This window comes from Mesoplodon mirus (genome assembly GCF_964341445.2).
Source record: "Mesoplodon mirus genome assembly, chromosome: 6".
Taxonomy (NCBI): domain Eukaryota; kingdom Metazoa; phylum Chordata; class Mammalia; order Artiodactyla; family Ziphiidae; genus Mesoplodon; species Mesoplodon mirus.
The window spans coordinates 28,196,672-28,209,586 of NC_138982.1; the positions used below are offsets into that span (position 1 = coordinate 28,196,672).

Sequence of the window (12,915 nt, forward strand, 5' to 3'; positions counted from 1 at the left end):
TGAGAGGCCTGCGTACCGCAAAAACAACAACAACAAAAAATCCTGGATTGAGAGGGAAAAACAAATTCTTTTTCAAAGTCTGTATTCAGGTATTGGACATGTAAGCCAGATTTTTATTTGTTTCATTTAAACTTTGAAGAAACCATCCTGAAAGCAGCTTTGAAGCCTATGAAAAAATAATCTTTAAATTAGATATCTTCCAAATATACTTTTTTAAAAGTAAAATGAAGGCTTTCTTTGGAAATCCTCTGTTTCAGTCAAATTAAGAGATTATCTTCTTGCCAGCTAGTTTAATATGTTGTCTAGAATTTCATAGTTTTATCTTCAGTCCTCCTTTTACTCCTTCTCAGATTCTTCTTGAAAATATTCTTTAAAACTTCCCTGACAGTCTTAAGTGAGAACCATTTTTATGTTTTTATCTACCCTGGCCATCTGATAATCTTGTTACGCACCAAACAATCTATAGGAAAAGAAAACACCATATTTATGTGTTCCCTAAAGTCAGTGGCTTTGAGAAGGTAAAAAAGAGGTGAACAATCAAACCACAGGAAACAAATGATGTCTTTTTTTTTTTTTTTTTTTGGCTTGGTTAAATTTTAAGCAAAATTGAAAAATAAAAATCATTTACCAGTGATTCTGAATATTCCTTCTAAATTCAGTAAATTTTAATGTGAGCTTCCCCTAGATTGTAGAAACATTTCTTTTCACAAATGCCAAACCTCCAGAAACTCTGCTAGATGCACTTAACCTCTTAAAGACAAAGTGGCAAAAATTTACTCAAGTGAGAAATTCATGGGTAGCCATTTTATGTCCTATTACTACCACAGTATGGAAACCCACAGATTTTTGGCTAAGATATTGAGTCCCTTAAATAAACTATAGAGTCTGGAGAGAGTTTAAAACAGTAACAGTTTAGACGTTTAAAATAGTAATAATTTAAAAAACTAGTATGATTGGGTTTTTTTTCCCCCAGCAAAAATACAAGCATCAGAAACCACACCTTGAAAATAAAATATATTTGGGGATACACACACATATACATATTTTCCATTTAAGTATGTTTCTTTTTAAAACCCATCTTTGAATAAAGTGAGTATAATATGCTACTTTTCGAATGGCAAATGCATTTATTGCTGCGCCTCTATTCAAATTTATTTCCCATGTTTTCTTGAATCCAACCAATGTTAACTTAGCAGGAAAAAGTTACTTGTAGTGCCTGCTGAAATTCTCTTTACACAAAGTAGATATTAGTAAACTGGAAAGGAAGATTCATGTATTTCCTGCTAATTCCATAGAGAACATGTATCTTTATTAATGTTAATGGCAGGGACCTCTCATTATGTTATAGAATAATCTGCTTTAGCAAAGGTTTTTCTCCTCAAGAACTTCATAACATTTAAAGGTTAATATGTTAGGTAAAGAACAATATCTTAAGATAAGCGTTTTTATTACAGGACATGAGGGGATGGTTTTTATTAAATTATATGATGATTTGAATGGGGAGAAAAAAGTGCATCGCTTCTTTGCCCTCAACTTTAATGCCTTTAATCAAATAATGACCTTCTGGAAAATAGTTAATTTTCAGCATTTGGAAAGATCAATACCACTTTGCCACCAAAAAATGACCCAGACGATGAAATCTGATGTATTTAAAGTATCATTTCACCCTTTTAACCTAGTAAATAATTGAAAATGCTTTCAGTAGTGCTTTGCCTCTGTTTTGTTTCTCACTGTTCAAAGTATTATGATTGTTCTTGAAAAAAAAGGTTTAAAGTTGTGTGAAGGAAGGAAGGATGCAGGCCTCACACCCAGAAGTGGGATTGTACCCCCATCAGGCCTTGTGTGTCTCTGCATTAGGGGCATGGAGGAAGTAATATGTATTAATACTATATTTGAGGCAGAGTGTACATAAAGCACAAAAAAGTGTGAAAATGGAACCCTTCTGGAACATTCAGGGGGTGGTTTAAAACACCATTAGTCACTTTGCATCTTTTGTGATATCTTTCAACCTTTATGTTGGGGTAGGTAAAAGATTCAGTAGTTCTGACAATTAGAACCCATTTCCCCCCCCCCCAGCTTATAGAACATTTATATGAAATTACCCACGAGCTCAGATAGCTTTGTAAATTAAAAAAAAAAATTGCCCTCTATTAGCATGTTTGTGGGCAAATTAAAAACTGTCTTCATTAGCATAAGTAACAGATTCTTTTAAAAGTAGAAAATTATTTGCTGAATGATAAATTGCTAGCTCTCTAGTTAGTTGTTGTTGAAAATGTACTCATTCAAAATGCCTGGTGTAGTTTAGTTTACAGTACTGAAATTTTTGTGTGTGAGAAGTACTATTTAATGGATTATGTACTTAATCCTGTTCCTAATACTTGCTAAAATGTAATTCATGCTTTCCACTAGAATGTTTGTATCAAATACCTCCCTATTTAGATTGATTTCTTTTAATATCATATATTATTATACTATATGCCCCAGAGATTGGAACAAAATACTCCTGCAAATAACACATGAAAGATGAGGGTAAGGGGTGGGAGAATAAATACAGACTGTGAAATGTTTTGCTTTTTAGAATTCAAATTACCCATTCTGGTTTTTTTTTAATGTTTTTTCCTTCTTAGTTGCAGGGAGAATTATTTGTCATTTTCTTTCTCTTTTTATAGCTCTTGGGCTTAAAATGTATATGTACATAACAATAATATATACATATCTGTATATTGTATTAAGTGACTTTTTTTTTTTTCTCTCAGAGAAGACTGAAGTCTCTTTTCCCCTGGAAAACTAGTTGTGTTACGTGCTCCCAGCTCTGTCACAGACCAGGCCTTGTAAGGGTTCTCTTTTTATGTGTGTGAGGAAGCCTAGGTACAATAAATTCATTCGTGAAATGAGGTTGCTTTCCTGACTCAGTTAAAAATCACTGTGCACCCCTTATCTGTTAAAATGATAGAAGCAGCGAATTGACTTGAATTAACTGTTCTAAAAAGAGTGGAGTGGAAATCAGAGATTGAGTTTGGGTGGAAATTAAGCAGCTGAGAGATGAAGGTGCCAGAATTTTTATTTCAATGTGGTACAACAAGATTCTGTCGGTAAAGCACATCATTAGAATATTGAGTTTAGAACTGCTAATTTTTCCTTTAAAATGAGCATACAGTCATGTGTTTCATGGACCATGATAAATTGCCATTGTGTTGTCATTGAGTTTGTTTTGCTTTTTTTCAGTACTGGTTTGGCAGTCGTTCTGCATTTTCTCTTTTCCTTTTTCTCCCCCTCTGATCTTCCATGTCTTTCATAGATTCCCTAACCAAAACCAGTCCAAAGAATGTTATTGATTTCATACAGTCTGAGGTTTAGCATCTTCACCATTTTCTTGCTTACAGTGGCAAGACATTTACAGATGGTTCTCGGTTCCTATAAAGTACATAACAGTATTTCCTTTGTGGCAGATGGATTCAAGACTTTTAGTTCTCAATAAATGTAGGTTTACAATACATAACTTTACAGGATTTGTGTTGTCTATAACAGGTTTGAACATATTATCTCAGAATTCATCTGCATGGCATTTTCAGCTTGTTCAGGGTCCATGCCAGTTTTTTTTAAGTAATAGGGGAAGTGCTGTGATTGATAGCAACAGCTCAAGGCGTGATTTTGAATAGAAACAAAGGGTTTAGAACAGAAGGTGTCAGATTAAACTTTGTCAGTTTGAAAAGTAGGAACATCCTGAAAGTTTTACTTATTTATTTACATGTGGCTACTGTTTATTTTTGCCCTCTTTATATTCAGCGTAATGTTGCAAATTTACTCCATTTAAAGTTTAGGTTGCTCCTTGTGCCATTTTAGTTTTCTGCGAATAGATCAGTCTCATTATTTTAAGGCTGTTAGTCTCCTGTCTTTTCTACTGTTCAGAACAGTTGTGATCTAATTTAATTGTCAGAGCAGTTCCCTACCCCCGCCTATGGTCTTATGATATTTTAAGTCCCAGAGACCTGGCTTAAAAGGTAATTATGTTCACATTTTGCAACAAAGTGCAGCACCTTATTCACCTCCTCCACCCAGTAAATCTATGCGTGTATCATTTAAAAAACCAATCTAGTACATGGGGAAATCATTATTTTTATTTGTTACATATTACCAGTATTCTGACATATCATTGTCTTTATTTGCCCTAATAATACGGCTTATGGAGAAGTGACCTAGGAAAAGGTATTGGGGAATTAGAAAGCATTTGGCTTTTTTCATCACTTTCTGCAAAGCATAGATCAGATTACTGTCATCATTAATAGAGTCTCGATCGATAGGATTTGAGGGTGTCAGAATATTCCGACGTGTTTAAGTGGTATTATAATAAATTGATCTTCTTTTTGCCAGTGTAAATTGGGAATGAGCCAGTTGATTTCTCTGCTGACAAAGAACTAGCCTGTCAGAATATCTGTTTTCCGTTATTTGTTGAGGGCGACGCACAGCACACCGCCCCTCCCCCCATTTTTGTTTTTTGGAATACCCTTGTAGAACTAACAGTTCCCAGCTGCACGCACCGTTAAATATTTTTCTAAGAAGCATCTGATTTCAGTCTCTTAAAATCATCACGTCTCTTGAAAGGCTAGCGGAGACATGCTTCAGATTTATAATTCATCACATTATTTTTAGATAAGGAATTAGAAGTATTATTTAAGGGCAGAGGTTAATAGCAAACTACTGGAAATGTTATGTTAGTCATGCGCAATTAATAAAAATAAGAATCCGTCTCATAAGTATAGAGACAAAGAAGTGACAATATGAGCAAAATATTTGTTGAATGAGTCAGGGCTCTTTTTCTGAAATATTTGTGAAACCAGCATGAGTGTGATTGTTTAGGAATTAACTATCATTATTAGCCATTTTAAAAGAACTAATGATTTTCTTTTCCAAAGAACATCTGTGATCCACATGTTTGGTTTTTTTTTCACATATATGCAAGTGCTAACTGATCTCTGTGTTACTTTTAAAAGTTTCTAAAAGGATTCGAAAAATTATTGGAGTTCTTCAGCTTTCTCTGAGAAGATTTCCTTACGAGTCGTTCTTAATTTAACTTTTAGCAATTTTTAGTTACAAGCATTTATTGCTAAGAAAAAAAAGACATGCTCAATGTTAAGCACTTATTGCAATAGTATAATTCTAGCTAAGTAAAGGGAAAAAAAACTAGTCTGTTCTTGATGAACCTTCTAACATCTCTTGAATGGTAAATAAAATTGTAGCAATTTGCTGTGTTTAGGCATAGGGGCCTGTCAATTGCTATAGCTGAAGAATGGAGACAGGGGTGGGGGGGGTAATCTTAACCATAGTTAATATTCAAGCCTTCAGGAAGACAGATCTAAAACCTGCCCTTCATCAAAACATAGAGGTAAAGTGTAAAGAAATAGCTTAGATGTAGGAAAATACAAAATATTTTCATGGCTTAATCGAGAGAGCAAATATTTGTCAGTAAGAGCTAAATAAACATCTCTGGGGCACCATATGCAAGTGGGTCTCAAATATTTCAAATACTCAAATACAGTTTTGTAGTTAATGTTCTATTCACATAAATAGAGCTAAAATGTGACATGTCACCATATGATTCCAGAAAGAAGCATAGAACTGCCATGGTTAGAAGAGAAGCACGTTCGGTGACACTGTCATCACAGTTACTTTTATTTTTTATTGAGCTAATATTCTTTCAGGTAAATCTTCAGTTTACTGTCTGTTCTCTTAGCCTGGAATTATGCATTCAGTAGCATCAAATGAGTGCATGATTACATGACCGTCTGTAGGTTAATTATTTGTTTAATTAAACAACATGTTGAATGGAGAATCAAAGGCCTCTTAGTTAGGGTTAAGGCTGGTAGATGTCATGAGGTTTAGCAGCTGTCACCCTTGACTGGGTGGTAGGTGTGCCTTGGGAAGCTAGTGTTATCAGTCTCCATCTTTCCTTTTAAAATGTTTCAAATAGGCCATTTCAGGGAGAATAGGCCTTGCTTCTTCCCACTGTATATTACAGTTAGAAGAGAATTTCTCCAGTGGTTCAGTTTGAGAAGAAGGAAAGGAAAGTCACACCATTTTCTGATGTCACCCAGAAGTAACAACAACAAAAAAGCAACTCCCTTTGGCCAGTTCTAAAAATCAGATACTAAACTGTACTCTTTCCATTCCCATCCAACTAATTTACTTAGAATTTCCAAGAAACCCCTTTGTCTTAGGTCGAGTTCCCTAAAACAGAGGCTAAGATAAGGAATCAGGGGCTCATGATTTGGTGAAGGACCCGGCAGGCATTCAGGAGAACAAGAAAGAGGGAGAGGTCAGGAAAGAACGTGGTCTCAGGTAAAGTCCGTATTGATGGGGAAAGGCAATGAGAAGGTTGGGGAGGGCCATCTCTGGCCATCTCTAAAGGATAGAGTGAGTCGTCACTGTGGGGCAAGAGGGTGGATCAGCCAGTCGCTGGCCACCCCAGGGTGAAGGGGCTAGTAAGGGGTAGAGTAAGCATCCGGGCATCTCCAGGTGTGATGGCTCCAAGACATTTCTCCAGAAAAGAGTATGGTTGTAGGCCAACAACAGGCAGCACGGCAGCTGGGGCTGGTTGCCTTGGCTGGTGAAGGGGGTGTGGGTGGGACCTCTTCCCTCTTCCTGTCCACCCCACTGCAATCCACCCCATTGCTTAGTGTCCATCGTGGCGGCCAAGATAAAGAAGGTTTGAGATGATGATTAGAGAATGTGAGACATGAGAATGTGAGACAGCGTACTCTGTCGGACCACTCGGTTCTTGAGAATCTGAGGATCAGAAACTGGGCCTTAGGAGGCATCAGAGAGGTTCAGGTTTTGGCATTCGTTGGACATTTCCTCGTCTCTTAGCCCAGGAATTCTATTAAAATGCTCACTTGATGAACCATGTGTGTACATAGCAGCAGGGAGGACTCTGAGGTGTCTTTCTGCAAAGTTCTGTCTTGGAGAATTCTTCTAATGCTCATTCTAAATACAGTGCCTTACCTTGGACAACATTCTTGCTCACATTAACTGCACACGTCCTTTCTCTCCCTTTCCTGCACACTTACACACACACATGTTCACACAGAGTTGCCTTTCTAATACAAAAAAAAAAGAGCCCTCTTCCGCGATAGCCACAGCTATTATCTCTTAACAGGTTAAAAAAATTTTTTTTAACAGATTGGGGTGTTTTTATTTTTTATTTTATCTTTATTAATTATTTATTTTTAGCTGCGTTGGGTCTTCGTTGCTGCACATGGGCTTTCTCTAGTTGCAGCGAGCAGGGGCTACTCTTCCTTGCGGTGCGCGGGCTTCTCATTGCGGTGGCTTCTCTTGTTGTGGAGCACGGGCTCTAGGCGTGCGGGCTTCAGTAGTTGTGGCACATGGGCTCAGTAGTCGTGGCGCACGGGCTTAGTTGCTCCGCGGCATGTGAGATCTTCCAGGGCTCTAACCCGTGTCCGCTGCGTTGGCAGGCGGATTCTTAACCACTGCGCCACCGGGGAAGGTCCTGGAGTGTTTTTAGCTTGTGAAAAAGGTTAACTTCACAGGGTCCTTCCTTTTTAGCTCCTAATGGAAAATGTCAGCCGACCCCCCTTCACCTCCCCCTGCCATCAGTCTGAACTGACCTGTTATGCCCTTGTCTCTAAGGGGTGGCTGTGTGAGCTATTACGCTGGAAAGAAGATCCTTCTCCAGAAAACAGGACCCTGTGGGAGAACCTCTCCATGATCCGAAGGTTCCTCAGTCTCCCTCAGCCTGAACGCGATGCCATTTATGAACAGGAGAGCAACGCGGTGCATCACCATGGCGACCGGCCGCCCCACATCATCCACGTGCCCGCAGAGCAGATTCAGGTTCGTTTACCTTGGCCAATTCAATATAACACACGGTAAATAGAGGTTTAAACTTAGCAGGGAAACGAACGTTTCTCTTCTTTCCGCCAGTCTAAACATAGGCTTCTGAGCAAGAGATAACAATACACTGCCATCTCACTCAGGGGGAGAAAAGGGAAATGAACACACGTGTTCCAACATGTGTATTGTGTTCCTCTCCTCTCATCTCCCCTCCCCCAAAGCGGTGGAACCCCCTTCTACACTTATTTGGCAAGTCTGTCTGTGTTAGAATTGGGTTGTTTTGTTGTGTGAGAGCTTAAGAATTTTGTTGTCGCTTTTGAAAAATCAGAATTTTTAGAACGCCACCTCTTTTTTTAATGAGTACCAATACTGTCCCCAAGGAAAGGCATGACTGCTGTTTCTGTACAGGAAGTTTATTGGATCACAACTGTATGCCTTGGATTCTGTCCAAAAGAGAGGAGGGGAGGGAAACTAAATTGGCTTCTGGCTTCTGACTCCCTGGCCCTGCCTTCACTTTGTAGCTCTATCCTCACAGCCTTAGGGAGCACAGGTTAGGGGTGAGTCACGTTTGTCTGTCTTTCCTTTAGAGCCCCTCTCCCAAGACCCCTGGGAAAGGAGAGTCTAGAGGCGTTTTCTTGCCAGGCCTGCCAACCCCTGCACCGTGGCGTGGTGCTGCTCCTCAGGTGAGCAGGCACAAGTTACCTATGCCAGCAAGACAGGGACACACAGAGAGGGTGGTGCAAAGACCTGCTCTCTTGGTCAGGATGCTCAACCTTGCAAAGGCCATGCTAACCGCGGCATTGGCCGAAGATCACTGTGCCGGCAGAGTCAGCCTCGGGCTCAGCTTGTCTCGTCCCGCGACCTGTCTCCACTCATCCACTAAGTGGATCCACTAAATTCATCCCCACTGAATTCAGATTGGGAAGCTCTGGGTCCAGGTCGTTGTTAGCCTCCATTGCTTAGGAAGTGTGTTGAAATTGAACTTGAGCTGTACAAATTATTTGTGTTAAATCTAAGGGGACGCTTTAGCTATCCCCTTTCAGGGGAAATGCCATTGCCTTCCAGAGTCCTAAAACTCTATGCTCTCTTTGTTGAATCACCTGCATATTATTTCTTGGTATTGCTATTGGGGGGAGGGGCCGCGGGAAGGGGAGGAATACACACACACACACACACACACACATATGTACACAATAATAGCATTATCCACCCACTAAGGGAAAAAAAAACCTTTGACTATATATTAAAGATAAATTGAAAAAGAGAATCCCTTAGGATATCAAGCACTAAAATAATCGTGAAAGCCTGAAAAATTTACTGTTTAGCAAAAACAGAAACAAAAAAGACATGTGTTAAGTTAAAAAAAATAGTACTTGTTTGAAAATGTAAATCGTTTTTAATAAAATTGCTTCTTAGGGGGATTAAGGAAATGTTTAGGGCACAGTACAAACGTTCTAGTATTTTGGGCTTCCTCGGGTTGATTTGCTTTGCTGATAAGAACCTTGGATATGGAATGTATATATTATGTGCATGTGTCACACGTTTGTTATGTATGATTGTGTATGGAAATTACAGCATATATACAGATACTAATTATGAAAAAGTGTCTGTATACACTACATTTAAATCCTAATCACATATGAGTTTAGTATAGACAAAACAATTTGCTAGCCGTTGTGGGATGGATGGAACCTTTACTTTTCGGTAAGAAACAAACTTGCAGTGTCAGCCCAGTGCAATTTGGTAAGAAATCTGTGTGTCTGTTAGATTGAAACTGTGTAGTAGGACATTCACACGTGACAATCTCAAAAACCCTTTGGATTCACAAGGGCTATGCTGCAGAAGAGCAGAGGCTTACCCATTTTATTTGCAACGAAAATAAGACTTTGTATGTGTATGCTTGCTCAACGTTTTACCCATCCAATGAACTGGGACAAAACACACGTTTCCTTCCCCAAGTCTCCACAGCTCACCTTTCGAAAATGCCTTTGAAATCCTTACTTCCCAATCTTCATTTAAAATCTTTGTCAATTACTGACATAATTTGCTTTGCTGTCTTCGCCTCTGATGCGTATCCTTCTGGTGAGGTTTATGGCTCACATTTTCAGAGCGCCGAGTTCCAGCCACCGTGAGCTAGCCTAACCTCTGACGAGGAAGCCCAGGAGCCCCCCAAGCCCTCTTAATTCCTCCCTTCCTGGTGATCATTTTGACTTTCTTCCTAGTACTGTGGGCCCTTTAGCTGGCTTGCCTTTTCGCCCAGGATCCCTGTCCCCGTCCCGGTCCAGGCAGGCGCATGTGGGATCCTTGACCACGTGCTCGCTCGTTGGGAGGCCGCATGCGCAGTGGGAGAGGCCGCAGCGCAGTGGCCGATCCTGCGTGCACGGTGGCCAAGCGCGCCGCTGACCTTGTACTTGTTTCTTCCCTGCAGCAACCGCAGGCACAGCCGCAGCCGGCGCCGCCCCCCGCGCAGGCGCAGGTGCAGCAGCCTCCGGCCGGGCCCCGGCTACCCCCGCGGCAGCCCACCGTGGCCGCGCCCGCCGAGGCGGAGGACGAGAGCCGGCAGAAGGCGCGGCCGCGGACCAAGATCTCGGTGGAGGCGCTGGGCATCCTGCAGAGCTTCATCCAGGACGTGGGCCTGTACCCGGACGAGGAGGCCATCCAGACTCTGTCCGCTCAGCTGGACCTGCCCAAGTACACCATCATCAAGTTCTTTCAGAACCAGCGGTACTATCTCAAACATCACGGCAAGCTGAAGGACAACTCTGGCCTGGAGGTGGACGTGGCCGAGTACAAGGAAGAGGAGTTGCTTAAGGATTTGGAGGAGAGTGTCCAAGACAAAAATGCTAACACCCTTTTCTCAGTGAAACTAGAAGACGAGCTGGCGGTGGAAGGGAACACAGACATTAACGCCGACGTCAAAGACTGAGATGAAAGTCTTCTTTTCCTCCATCATCACCAGTGAAATTGACTAACGACACGGAAGGTCCACTCTGTACTCGCTCAGCAAACCTTGTTGTCCATTGTTTGGCCAATGAATCTTCAGAAACTTGCACAAACAGGAAAGTCGAGAAAGGATGATTCAGACTGCACTAAGCGTTTTGCTCTCTTTTACAAACTGCTTGGCAGCCCCAGGTGAAGCATCGGATTGTTTGGTATTAAAAATGAAAATTTGTGTTCATGGAACACACCCAGGTGTGTACCCCGTAAGCATGATACCAGTGATTTTTTTTTTTAATTATTATTCTGGAGCCTCAAACAAGCATTATAACTTCTGTGATTATTATTTCCTTCCTTTAATTATTTCTGTAATACTTCACACTGATCTTTGGAAACTCGCCCCTGGTTTTAAAAAAAAAAAAGAAAAAAAGAGTTTGTTACTCTATTGTATGTTACAAAAGAACTATAGACTGTGGAATGCAGTTTAAAGATGACATATGCCAACAAATGCCTTGTATTATATGGCACTGCCGTAATTCAAATTTGTTTTTATTTTGGAAATAAAAGTTCACTGTATTTTTTTTTCATTCTCATTGTTACATGATTTTTTAAAAAATGAAAAGAAAATGTGAAACACTGTTTAGTCCTCATTATTTATTTGTAGATCCTGCAGCATCATGTTGTAATTAATTTTTTGGAAGTTTCCGTTAAATGTAAAATTGCTTCTCTTGTTACCATACTGATTCTTTTCTATTTATAAATGTATTTTGATGGGCAGTAAAACAAAGTGTCTTAAAAGTTTTAAATAGATAAAATGTGCTTTACACAGTTGCCTATAAAAAGTGCTCTATGTTATCCAAGCAATTCATACTATAAGCTTCACTCTTATTGTTGTATGCAATTTTTACTATCATGCAAATAAGCTTAGGTAAATAAAACTAATAGATCACCTTAGAAAATTATGCAATTAATGTGAAAATAATTGATGTTTGCAATGTGTCTTCCTTTGGTTTACAATCAATTTTAAAGCTACATCTGTATAAAATTTCTGTATAAAGGTGTTATTTCTTTTTTATGAGTTTATGGCTATGAAAACACCAGCTATTTTGTTACAGCTGGCTGTTTTTATAAGTATCACAATTTTCTTTATGCAGAAATGTTCTGATTAGGAGTGGTTATTGACTGTAACTACACAATTAAAATTGTTTGTATGGTATGACATGGTAGGGTTTGTCTGCTTATGTGAAGTAACTTACAGAGTCCAAGATGGCCCTCTCAATTAGATGCATGTTAATACTTCCTTGATGATATTGAAAAAGAGCAGTTGAAAAGTCACTTGAAACACTGTATATTTAAATCACAAACATGCTCCCTTTTTAAGTTTAACAATGAAGACGATAACCTGTTTTTGGTTAACATATTAATAAACAGAGATAGGAGGATGGTCAAAAGACTCGCCAACAAAGACATCAGTTCAGTCTCTAGCAGATAGGTGCTTAAAATGGATTCATCTGCATTTACTTCACAATACTTCCATCATGGCGACACTTTTTTTAAGCTGATGTATGAATATTTTTAAAGGCCATTAATAGTAACATAAGTAGGGGAAAAAATGGACCTTCTGTTTAAAAACTCCTTAGTAAGCAATGTATTTTTTTTAAGTTGTAAATGGAATATAACTTAATAACTCTGAGCTCATTTGGTTGTGTATGTCATAACTATAAGACCTCCATGAAGAAAATAAGAATAACATGCCTGGAATTGAAACACGCACTTCAAAATTCTTGCAGCATGAAACTCAGTAAAACTCCAAGATATAAAGTGAGGTGTGCTAATGGTCATGAAAAGGATTGGGGCCAGTGTTGCAGTTTTTGGTTATTTTTTTTTCACATTCACTTTATCTTTTGCTGCTGCTTTTTAAGATTTCCTGCTTGATAGCAGGTGTATGTTTTCCTTTGCTTCTGAAATCGCCCACTCTCTTCCTGCCCATCTTTTCCCTGGGCCCTGATGAGCCCCATCGGTGGGCAACTGGACTGCTTTAATGCTGAATTTAAGAAAATAAAATGGGATCACTGAAAACTCCCAATTCAGCTTTCAAAGTTACTATTTACTTTTGAAGCACAGCTGACT

General features: G+C 39.4%; 1 protein-coding gene across 2 annotated transcripts in view; it reads left to right on the top strand.

The window, feature by feature from the left end:
* The window catches only part of SATB1 (SATB homeobox 1), a 98,137-nt gene extending 86,136 nt beyond the window's left edge, over nucleotides 1–12,001 (top strand). For both annotated transcript variants that reach the window (XM_082625013.1, XM_082625012.1), the window contains exons 10-11: nucleotides 7,645–7,848; nucleotides 10,277–12,001. In XM_082625013.1, coding sequence (XP_082481139.1) covers nucleotides 7,645–7,848; nucleotides 10,277–10,774 — 702 coding nt within the window. In that variant the 3' untranslated portion in view covers nucleotides 10,775–12,001. The remainder of the gene's footprint in view (nucleotides 1–7,644; nucleotides 7,849–10,276) is intronic.
* The last annotated feature ends 914 nt before the right edge of the window (nucleotides 12,002–12,915 follow it).